The sequence below is a fragment of the Bactrocera tryoni genome, chromosome 2 (genome assembly GCF_016617805.1).
Source record: "Bactrocera tryoni isolate S06 chromosome 2, CSIRO_BtryS06_freeze2, whole genome shotgun sequence".
Lineage (NCBI taxonomy): Eukaryota > Metazoa > Arthropoda > Insecta > Diptera > Tephritidae > Bactrocera > Bactrocera tryoni.
In genome coordinates this window covers 13,285,659-13,298,055 of record NC_052500.1, presented here as the reverse complement: position 1 = coordinate 13,298,055, position 12,397 = coordinate 13,285,659, and the positions used below count along the sequence as shown (strand labels likewise).

Below are 12,397 nucleotides of genomic sequence, written 5' to 3'. Positions count from 1 at the left end.
GCCGGGAAGAGATCGCTGGGAGACCTGCGACTTCGACAAACACCGACTAAGTATTCGTTCAATTGCCCAGATGTTAAATTTATCAAAATCTGTGGTTCATGACATTGTGGCGGAGCACTTGAACATGCGCAAGGTGTGTGCGAAGATGGTCCTAAAAGTTCTCACTTTCTTGGCATCCCAAAGCTTCCACAGCCTCCCTACACCCCAGATGTAGCCCCCCGGACTTTTTTGTTTCCTTGCCTGAAAAGGCATATGAAAAGTAAGCATTTTGACACAACAGAGGGGATCCAAGCAGCATGCGTCTTGGCTCTCAAGGTTATTCCGGAGAATGCCTTCCGTGACGCCTTCAATGCTTGGAAATCGCGCTGGCAGCGTTGCATCGACGCAGAAGGAGCCTAGTTTGTTATTTTTTAAAGAATTGCAACGATTGGTTCAATAAATGTTTTTAAACCGACTCAGTCCTATTCCTTTTCGAACAAACCCTGTAGATCTGCCATATACACTGACAGATCAAAATATATAAAGGTCTTTCACTTGACGAGATATCTTCAGGAAATTTGGAGAGAAATATTGTGAAATTTTCGAAGACATTGTTAAGATCGGATCACTACAGCATATTCCTATCGGGTGCCATATAAAAAGTAATATGAATATGTGAGCACATGAGTGTTATTGTTTATACCTTTTTATCGCAAACAAAAACGCAATGAGTAAATAAGTAAGATGTGTTTGCTGACTAAGCTAATAAATAGATATCAATATTCATAACTGCAATTATATCAAATCAATTGAAACCGGTATTTCAAACGATCATTTTACAAAGCAAATAATTTAGAGATTTTATATTAAAAGACTTTCTTCATTGAAATACTTTTTAATACATAAAAACAGATAAATATACTGTTTAGACTAAAAATGATATCATGCTGCTGATTATAGATTTTTGTCATTTATAAATGTGGACATATTATACACTTGTGATATCAGAAAACAATTAATATCACATTTAAAAAAAATGTATGATAAGCTCGGAGTCTTCTGCAATTTATAACCTTTCTGCATTAAAAATTTAATTTCCCTATTTTTATCCACGAAGTTTGTTCAGACAAATGTACATACTATATGTAGCTGTGATATAAACAGTGTCGATTAGCAAGGAATGTGTGCTCGTATTACGCGCTGCAAGTATTTATTATTTCAAACAAATGGTAATTAAATCTTTCAAACTCGTTTAAATGGTCCACTTACATTTGAGGGTCATTTCATTATTTGCAATTACGTTTTCTATTTTTAACTGCACTTGCTGTGTGTTTAGGATAAGAGGGTGTTTCTAATTGAGCAAATGATAAAAATATATATTCATTTACTTATTAAAAAGAAATTCAGTAAAATATTGCTACTCACAGAGGTTCATGATTCATGATTTTGAAATACATTCATACATATAACTATATTTGGCTGAGAAAGCTTTGGAGCAAAACCTCACCCGTGTCATTCGAAATTTGGCTTAACGGATGTACCATCTGAGACGTAGCCGCGACCAACATTTGAAAGAGATAATCTTCAAAAAATAATTGCCAACGAATGTTCTTTTAAAAGATAGTACAAATTAATATTCATTATATGTTATTGTTTATAATCATTTAGGAACCTCATATATCAGAAGATTTCTGCTAAATAATTCCAAATATTTAAATAACATTATAATAAAAGCTTAAAAAAAGCACCCTATAAATATTATATATACATAAGTACGTTCATTTTCTTTAGTAACTGTTGTTGTATTCACAATAAAAGTCTCCGCTTTGATTTTAATTAACCAATTAATTTTGAACTTGCGTGACACTCAGTATGTCAAGCTTACGTAGATTCGGACTTTGTCATGACAGTTAATTGTGAAATTAAAGCTGTTTTCAGTTTAAATTGTTATACATGTATAATCGGGGTTAGTACTAAAAGTGAGAGGAGTAGTATTCTCAAAACTAAAACAAGCGCACATATTTCTGACATTTTTTTATTTTGAATGAATGCTTTAAGTAATGATATAGACTTATCAAAAAGTTAGTCAAAACTAGAAGCATCATTCTATTCGGTTACACCAAAACTGGAATACCCTTCACAAATAACGAAGTTTCCATACAAGAACTTGATGACTTCTATAGTCCGACCCAGGAAATTAATTCGGCGATTGTACCGTTATCTTAAATAATAATTCATACCTAATTCTGTAATGATATCTCTTCAAATACTAATGATTTCCAAACATTCCTGATTCTGATAGTTCAGTTTGTATGATAGCTGTATGCTATAGTGGTGCGATATTAGCGATTCCGACATACCAACAGTTTCTGTGAAAAAGGAAGTGCGCAAAATTTCAGTTCAATATATCAAAAACTGAGGAACTACCTCGCGTATATACAGACAAACAGACAGATGCGGATCATTTAGATATATTTTTTATAGGGTATCTAAGGATTTCTTTTGGGTGTTACAAACATCGTGGCAAACCTAGCATTTCCTGTTCTTTAAATAATCCAATCTGCGAAAAAATTTAACCAAAGCAAAAATAGTGCTTAACTGATTGTCTCATTGTAGAATTAAGGCAAAATAGTTGATGCTCAAGATGGGAATCCCACTAGTGCTACTGAAAACAGCACTTGGTGAAAGCATAAAATAAAACTAATCAGATATTATAAATGTTCAATATCTATTCTTACCAGCTCAGTGGGATGTCTGAAAATGTGAGCTATTATTTATCTAAGCCTTGATCTCGCAAAAGTGGTACAATCAAAAAGGAAACTTTTGAGACATTTCAACCTAGTCTTCTTCCTAATAGCGTCCCCAGCTGGCATCCAGTAAGTGTCTTAACCTTACCGCGTGAATACCGATAGTGGAAAAACCAGTTGGAACTAGAACTAAGTTAAAGTTGGCTTTACCGAAGGCGAAGTGCTTAGTTTGTCCCTTGCGAACCCTTTGAGCCAAAAAGATCTTTTGACAGCGCAAGAACTAGTGGTAGCACCACGCTGCCCAAGATACCGTAAAGTACAGTTACCTAGTAGTAGAACTCTCGAAGAGAGCGGAGCTCCGACACGTCCCATTTCTATTAAAAACGCTTCCAAATTGGATAAATTTTTGTCTTGAACAACAAAACCACTGAACTTTATTCTTTGGTTAATCAAAAAATAGGATCGAAAAAATTATAGAATTACTTGTTCAGGTAACGAAGCTTGACTCGTTTCTTCCAGTTTAGCGTCGTGTGAGCTTTTCGGGCGCCTGTCTACTGTTTACTTACATGTTCAGTACGAGAGCTCTTTGCCCTCAATAAGATTCATTCTTCCTTCCCTTTTTAAGATTTCGTAATGCGAATGCCGTGAGGCTAAAAACTTTTCCGGATGTCAATTTTTGAAATTATTTAGTAAAAGGTGGGTTATATTCATCTTGGGATAGCCAATTTTCGCCATACTAAGATTAAACAAATTTTATATTATACCTTCAGTCATCTTGACGAATTGCCTGATTTGCGATGGACTTAAGAGACCGGGATATGAGACCTTTAGTCCCGCTGCAGCAGTTTTGGGATCACAAAAGATTGTCTGAAATGGCCTTCTGTATCGGAGATCAGTCTTGATACCATCTTTGATACAACTAATGGAATAAGTGAATTGATAACTTAATCACAGTTGTTTTCGCTTAAGATCTTGCAATATTTAAAAATTTAAAAATCTCTTAATTTTGTTTTTTAGTCGTAATCATTTTATTCATTTACAACCATACTTTTTACAAGCATCTGCAGAAGTAAGCTTCGATGAAAAGAGGAATTTACAATAGGAAAGGGGAATGCAGTGAGTGAAAGTGCAATGTGGATGAAGATTAGAAGAAGACGTATGAAAACCACATAACGTATTGTTCGTTGCATTGTTGCGTTTGTTGTTGTTGTGATGAATGTTGTGGAATTCAACTAGTATATTGTTGTTGCTCGTTCGTTGCATACTGCGTGTGTACAAATTTGCGCCTACTTAACTTTATCGACTAATGTGCGCCTCAGCCACACATTTATAATTTTCATGCAGGTCCTTAAGGAGTTAGCCATGTCACCATTGGGGGAGAATAGATTTAGACGGAAGTGCAGCTAAATTGGCTGAATTTACCAGGTGCCTGGTGCGGGAGCAACATTCACATTGGCCACTGAGGCGATGTGTCCGGGCAATGGAGCCGAATGCACAGCACCACGGGTCTTGGCAACGTAAGCACCACCGGCTACGACACCGCCATGAGCAACCGCCGCCACAGCGGGTGCATGCACAGCGACAGAAGGTGCATGCACAGCGACAGCAGCGGGTGCGGCTACATGAGAAGCAATGGCAATTGGTGGTGAGGCGGCAGCGATTACAGCAGCTGGAGCGTGAGCGACGGAAACGGGAACGGCCAATGGTCCAGAGACGGCGGTGTAGGAGAGACCGTGTCCGGCGATTTGTGTAAGACCGGGCAGCAGACCGGGAATGATTGAGGATTGAACACCCATGGCGAGAGCCAAAGTGCAGACGGCGGCGATGACGAACTGGTTGGGTGGGAGAAAAGAAAGATAAAAATAAATATGGAAATTTTTTTAAAATACGAAATATTTTAAAGATATGATATAATGAACCAATTAATTCAATATCTAATTTTTGTAATAATAAAGTATTTAAAAAACTCTGTGGTTTTTAAAAAATAAAATAAATAAAACTTAGAATTTAGAACATTTTTTTCAGTTTTTAATCTAATAGTATATTTTTCAACAAAATTTCTTGTTTTTAATTTTTTAATTTTTGATGTAAAATGATTTTTTTTTATTTAATTTTTTTTCTCCACAGAAGCGCAATGCACTGTGCAACAAAATTTATTTATTTATTATTCTTTCAATTTTAAATATTTTTACTGAAACTTTTTTTTTAATAATTTTTTTTTTTAATAAATTGTGCAAATCCTTTTAATATTTCAACTTAATACCGTATTTCTATCACAGATTGCAAGTAATTTTTAATCCTTATGCCACTTACTTTCATTTTGATATTTTTGATTTTGTTTAAGGGATTAAGTGCTGCTAAGCGAATTGTACTTGACCGTTTGGACTAATTTTCCGTTCTGATTTCAATACCGTAAACGCGGTGGTTTTATACAGAAAACTAATCAACGTGTTCATTCGAAGCCAAATCAGATTATTTAGTGTCACAATGAAAGCGAGAGTGGTCAGAATATCGACACCTATCTGAATATAGGAAGAAAAAACTTCTTGTTCAAGCAATTACTCACAAAAAGCGTAAAAAATAACATGAAAAACAAGAACTTGAAAGATTTTTTATTATTTTTTATAGATAAATGCACATAATGGAAAGTCAATAGTGTCTATATACAAACGTAAGTGCATATGCGCTTATATAAATATGTAACTGAAACTGCCGGCTTCTAGAAAAATGCAAAACAACTGTAACTGGGTGCATATCGATATAAAAATAGCCAATAAAAATATAAAGCAGCACAAGAAATATATATATCTGTAAGGAAGATAATGGACGCACACATATAATTAAAAATTAGCTTATATGAGGTGCGCATGCGCAACAGCACACCCGCCAATATCACGCCTACAAGCTTAACTCTAATTGGAGCACACACATTTGTACATATTACCGTCAGTTTACACATAAAAGCAACAAGCATTCAATCAAAAGCTTCTTATATATTTTTTTTTGTTACTAACGTCGCTGCTTTTGTTAACGCCTCTCTTTTGCATATGCACAAGCTGTAACACGTCGTTTTTTTGCTCTAGAGCAGCGGCGACCTCTATAACATAGCATTCTATCGGTAAATTAATAATGAAAAGTAGTATTTAATAAATAAGGTAAATACTCGTAAACAGCCTTCCGCCATCGCATAATGCAAATAGCAACTGGTCTTACTCAATGCGGATAAGTTACGGCCCAGTAGGAAAAAGCGAGAGTTATTGGAATAAATTTACTTTTCCGTTTATGTAAAATGTGTCTTATACTATTCATTCCAACTAAAATAATAGTAACTTTTCGTGAGAATTTATGAGTTATACCTACGAATTATATAGCGAAGTCTCCATACAAGGACTTAATTGTAATCATTCAGTTTGTATGACAGCTATATGATATAGTAGTCCGATCTGTAAAGTTTCTCAGTATATTTTAGAGTTGTCTCAGATAATTATCTGTACTAAATTTCGTGAAGATATCTGGTCAAATAAAAAAATGTTCATACAAGGACTTGATTTTGATGGTTCAGTTTGTATGACAGCTGTTTAATATAGTCGTTCGATCTAGTTTCTCAGTATATTTTTGCGTTGTCTTAGATAATTATCCATATTAAATTATTTATTTATTACTTTATTTTGATCGTTCAGTGTGTATGACAGGTGTATGATATAGTCGTTCGATCTAGAATATTTCCTCAGATTTTATAGCATTGTCTCGGATAATAATCCACACTGAAATTCTTGGAGATATTTTGTCAAATAACAAAGTTTTCCATATAAGGACTTGATTTTGGTCGTTCAGTTCGTATGACAGCTATATGATATAGTTGTTCGATATCGACGGTTTTGACAAATGACTAATTTTTTTGTGCGGAAGAGATGTGTGTAAGATTTCAGACGTGTTGTCTTACAAACTGAGAGAATAGTTTCCATTTAAACAGGCTAATAGCTAGTAGATAAGGGCATTTTGCTAAGTCGACTCAGTTTATCATTTACGTATAAATACATATATATATATTTTATAGCATCACCAAAGATTACTTAGAGTGTTATAAACTTCTTGCCAAACTTAAAATCACCTGTTCAGGGTATAAAAATGTTTGCAATAAAACTTCACCAATTTTCGATAATAGTAATTATTCCTACAGGGCAGCTAGCGAGTATGTATATTTATATACAATTTCCACTTGACTGCGCACTTGATTTAACTTTTACTGCGTTTGCCCGACAACTTTGCGACGCTGAATGTTGTCAAAGTGTTTCTTGCACGGCTAGCCACGACGCCACGCCCAACCCATTCGCAATTGCAGTTCCGGTAACTATCCGAACGTATTAATTACCTCGCAATGAATGCAAGTGTTTCTTATGTACACGAATGTACATACATGCATACATAGACAAGTGTGTAAATAAAAATATTTTTTAATTTTTTCCGTTACTCCGGTTATACTGTGTTCTTCTAATCGATCACTTCATTCAATTAACTTGACGTAATTATTTGTGATAGAAATAGTTGACATAGTGCTACATGCAAGTCACTACAACTAAGTGCAAAATATTAGCAACATACGATATTTCACATTTTCTAAATAAAGGGTGATTCATTTCGAGGTTCACTACATTTTTAAAGAAAAATTCAGAAACTTCAAATTTAATGGGGAATGGTTATTATAATTCGAAAGAGTGTTCTTTGGCATTTATTTTTTGTATAAGACATGATACTGAACAAGAATAACATGACAGCTTGACACGACTCAAGCGTGTTCTGTCAAAAAAGGCTATTAACAAAAATAAATGTATAGGGTATATGGATACCATAGTTCCAGACATAAACAAGTCTATTGAGAATATTCTATAAAGACGTCAGGTATGTCGATTCAGTGCAACCTCAGAAATCGTGGATATCGTGAAGAAGACAGTTTCGATAAAAACGAAAGCGCTTAAGTTTTGCGTAAAGGTTTTCGCTGTCTGTTCCGGTCGAGCCAGTTTGGATACCGGGTCAACAAATTACGTGCGTATCTCCGAAAATTATTTTAGATTTGAAAATTCCATCATTTTTATTAAAAAATTTCTTATAATTTCAAGGCTAAAATGTGACAATACAAATTTTTATATCACAAGATATTTTATAAATATTTCTTAACATAAAATTGTACATTCTTTCTGAGAGTTCTCTAATATTTAGAGATTAATAATTATTATAATAAAAGTTATTCCGTTTAAGTTAGCCTGGCGAAGGAGTACAAAAACTAGTTAACTTCTATTTCAGCGAAGCAAAAAATTGGAATTCCCAATCAATTGCATAATCCCATTTCTGTGCTCAACGAACCATTGGTATGCCCTTCGCTTTTAATTAACAAATACCAATAACAACAACTGACTACTTATTTTTGATTTACACAATAATTTTTGTTCTAATTACAATTATTCTTGTCTTGCCATGAAATATTCCGGCTCCGTAAGTGCGCTTGGACAATTCTTTAGCGTTTCACACTTGTCCAACTGCATAAACTTAATCCTACAAGGTTACGCATTTGAACTAATGGAGTAATTAAAATTACTTGCAAATTCAATTGTCCACATTAAGCAATATTTATGTTGTTGAACTATTAATAAATTTCTGTTTTAAATTTGCTTCAAGCTGGTTTGCATAGGAAATAAAATTGGAAATCAATAAATGTTACCGCAACTAACTGAAAAGGAATTTAAAAATTTCTTATATCAAACTTTATTGATTGAGTTTTTATTAAAGTAATTAAAATCACAAACAAATTACAATCACATATGCCTGTGTATGGGTAATTTGCATTTATATGTTATTAAAAAATTAAATTATTAAAACTAAAATTTGCATGTCTTGAAAATGTCTGTTGTGTAAACAAGGAATGTAACTGAAGTAACAGTCTTTGGATGGATTTAAGTCTGAAAAGGTTTCGTTGGTTTCACTCAATTACAATTACAATACCTTAGAATTCCAATAATCGGTAGAGAAGGACCTTTTTTACAAAAGCAGCTCAGGGTGTCAGAGGTAGTTATTATCAGACTTACACAAGTAAATGGTTGGGACCCGTTTTTCAATGGCATTGTCTTCTAGTTTTAGAAAACGTTTGAATGAAGGTATTACTAGGCTTGCCTTCTATAATTCGGCATCAGAAAACAAAAGAAAATATTTTTCTTCTTCTTTATTGGCGTAGACACCGCTTAGTTAACAACAACGCGCCAGTGGTTTCTTCTATTCGCAAGGTGGCGCCAATTGGAGATTCCAAACAAAACCAAGTCCTACTCAGCCTGGTCTTTCCAACGGAGTGGAGGTCTTTCTTGCTATAAAGTGCATATACTTTTGCATGCGTTTGAACAAATTGTCGAAGCACTTTTCCCGCTCAGATTGAGGCATTTTCAAAACATGCTTTCTGAACGAATCTCTTCATTCTTCAGGTGGCGAGAAACGGTGAGCTCTTATTTAACTTTTTACGAATGGGAATAAAAACAAAGTTATTTGATACCAAGTCAAAAATGCAGTTGTTTCAGTCGAAGTGTGAGAGGTCACATTATCGTGCTGAATCAGGTCCGTCTTATGCGGTTGGGTTTGTAGAATTCATGAAAGACAATTGGCAAACAAATCATTATGCACTTAGAATTTACTGTTCGGCATTGTGCTAGTGGCATGGTTGCGCCATGTCTAGTTTTTCCAAAAAAACCGGGAATCATCTGCTTGAAAATGTTTTGTTCGCGAACAACATTTGTTGGAATCACCTTGAAAGCGCATACAGCTGACTGCTGTTCACTTACGGGCTTTTACGCGTAAATCTACGATTCGTCGCCTGTCGATTTCATAGACGTGTTTTGAAGCAACGCTATCGTATATGTTTTTAACATTTCCCTTGACGAAGTTGTCACGAGACTTTTTTTGAGCGATTGACAAATTGTATCGGATCTAATGTGAACAATTTTCTTTTTACAGACAAATGCTTTTGACTGAACTAATGCCTATATATAATAGTTGTCTCAATCTAACGATAATATCAGTTAGATCAGCATCAATAGTTTTCGAAACAAAAATTAATTTTGGACAACTTTCACGAAATTCATCTAGCAGTGATCTACGACCTCGATTAAATTCACCATTTCATCGATGAACATTCCTTCTTGATGGAGCTTCATCGCCAAATATTTAATTAAATTCACCGATGCAGTGTTGCTGAGTTAACCACGTCGAAAGTTTTAAAAAATATTCACGCGAAAATTTTCTCATTTTATTTATAATCTTGTCGGATATGAATATTTTAAGTTACTATAAACAACACAAATAGCCCTCGAATGTCGAAACGTTCTGGGTATCTATAACATCAAAAATGTGAAACTTTGCGATAAAGTTGTGAGTTGCCAAATTGCAACATGAGTATTGCCAGATCCCACCAAATGAAAGGCAACCCTTGTAGAATTCATGGAACAGTTCCAATTTCTCACTTTAGAAAATTTTTGAACAATTTAAGTTATATATTAGGTGCGCAACGAAGGTCTCGCTGTTTTTTTAAATGAAAATGCAATTTTATTATAAGGAAATGATAACAAATAAATTATTCGAGGTATTGCCCATCGATAGGCACAACGCAACAAATAATTAACGAACGTGTAATATCTAGGAAATGGGCGCCCTATTAAGCAGGCATCTCTATTAACTGGACAGAAAGGCTGGTAACCAGACATTGAGAAAGCAGCCTTCAATTCGTTATTTTTCCAATGAAATTTATTTGTATGAACATAAGTATTCAAAATTAAACCTCAAGTACATTTCCTTGGATTCTTATATCGACAAAACGTTTTCACCTTTATTCGTAAATAAAATTTTCACTGTATTGAATAGTTTAGGAATAATAGTATAAAATGTATACCACAGCAACGCGTGACCGGATCCCCAAGTTTTATATAATCCTTATAGAATCATTTGATCATAAAACATACATTTCAACACAAAACTGGGCGGCGAAGGGCAAAACTTAAAACGTAGAACACCTGTAATTAACAAAACGCCATGTGATAATTACTACGCAAGATACATATACATCACCCGCGCTCTGCAAACAGGGCACTCCAGCTGCTCTATCTCTGGCAATTTGCATTTTAGTTTTCCCACATTATTTTACAACCGTCAGCATTCTTGTGGCCCGTTCTTGTAAATGCAAATAAAAATATGCTCTACAAATGGCATAATTCGTTTAAATTTATTGCGATTCAGCTTTAAATCACACGTTACACACAGTCATTAAATAAGTGTAGCAAGTAGTCTAACCTTGATTGCGACACTCGTTATGGATACCACTGAGGACCTTGTGTTGCTATTATTCTATTATTAAATCTTCAATACAATTATTTTTAAAGTGGTAATTAAATGAATGCTTTACGATGATTGATAAATTATAACCTTCGCGGGGTGATTTGTAACACCACCTGCCACGATTAGAAGGGGTGCGAAAGTACGCGTGCGGCAGGAGGATACACAGCACCACTCCTATTGTTCTACATACATATGTATCTACATAAATATTTACGTAAGAGTGATGTGAAACGAAAATTAACAGTTGTTGATTATTAATTACTTGGTATTGCAGAACTGCATAAATAATTCCATCGCCAGTAATTGAATGCTCCAAATCGATTCACGCTACATTTAATGCAGTTGCTGCGAACAATTCGATTTCATTGCCTTATCGCCAAAGTAATAAAGTAATAAATGATTGAAATATACTAGTTGCAGCTCGGTACTAATGTGTGTATGTGGGAATTTTTAATTTTTTTTGGTTGATTAACAATTACTTAGTGTAAAGTACAGTTCGCTTACACATACATACATACGTGTAGTTGCGACATAGCGTATAAATAACAGAGGTATCTATGACTAAAATGTTGCGGCATTTAAAGTGCTAATTATCATTGAACGATAAATATGTGTTAACATGCAGAACTAACTTAACACGCACACACACGTACACACACTCATATGAATTTACATAAGTTTGCCAATTGTTATTTAAGCGATTGCATTGTGGTTTGCGCGCACTTCTGGTTGCATGCCACCAAATAGATACATTATCGAAACACATATTTGTATATACATACATATGTGTGGCTTATATTTACAAGCGGTTCAATTATTCAGCACGTCGTGTTGCCTTGGTTCTGTGTCATTGCAATCCACTCTGTGCCACGCTGGTGTTGCACCACCTACTTGCGCGCAGCAACGACGCAGTCGCAACAAGCAAAACGCGTGCGAAAACCCAGTAAGGAACTATGGGAAAGGTAACAAAGTATTCTCAATGAAGCGTCAAACTAGTCCGTACAAATACTAATCTACAGCACACTTCCGAACCAAAACCTAACTAGTTAATAAATTGTCAGATTAAAATGTTTGTTTTGAAATTTTTCTTTTTTGCAAATTTGGTTTTTTTTTTTTTTTTTTGAGAATAACCCTTACCGATCCACCATTCTTCTCTCTTTTAACAAAATTTTAATTTAAATGCAAAAGTAACAACAAAGTTAGAAAACTGAGCTCGATTTAAAAGAATATGGCATACCTCATTAAAGGGACACAGTGGTGGTGGCTTTTATTGGGTAGTCGAAAAAGTATTTTCGTATTTCTAA

General features: G+C 34.6%; 1 protein-coding gene across 1 annotated transcript; it reads right to left on the bottom strand.

Annotated features, from left to right (window-relative positions):
• Positions 1–3,730: 3,730 nt before the first annotated feature.
• LOC120768378 (adult cuticle protein 1-like) lies at positions 3,731–5,136 on the bottom strand. The gene is made up of 2 exons (XM_040095044.1): positions 5,040–5,136; positions 3,731–4,558 (listed from the first exon to the last, which is right to left on the bottom strand). Exons 1-2 carry the CDS (start codon positions 5,043–5,045, stop codon positions 4,145–4,147), a joined length of 420 nt encoding a protein of 139 aa, XP_039950978.1. The 5' UTR covers positions 5,046–5,136; the 3' UTR covers positions 3,731–4,144.
• Positions 5,137–12,397: the final 7,261 nt, after the last annotated feature.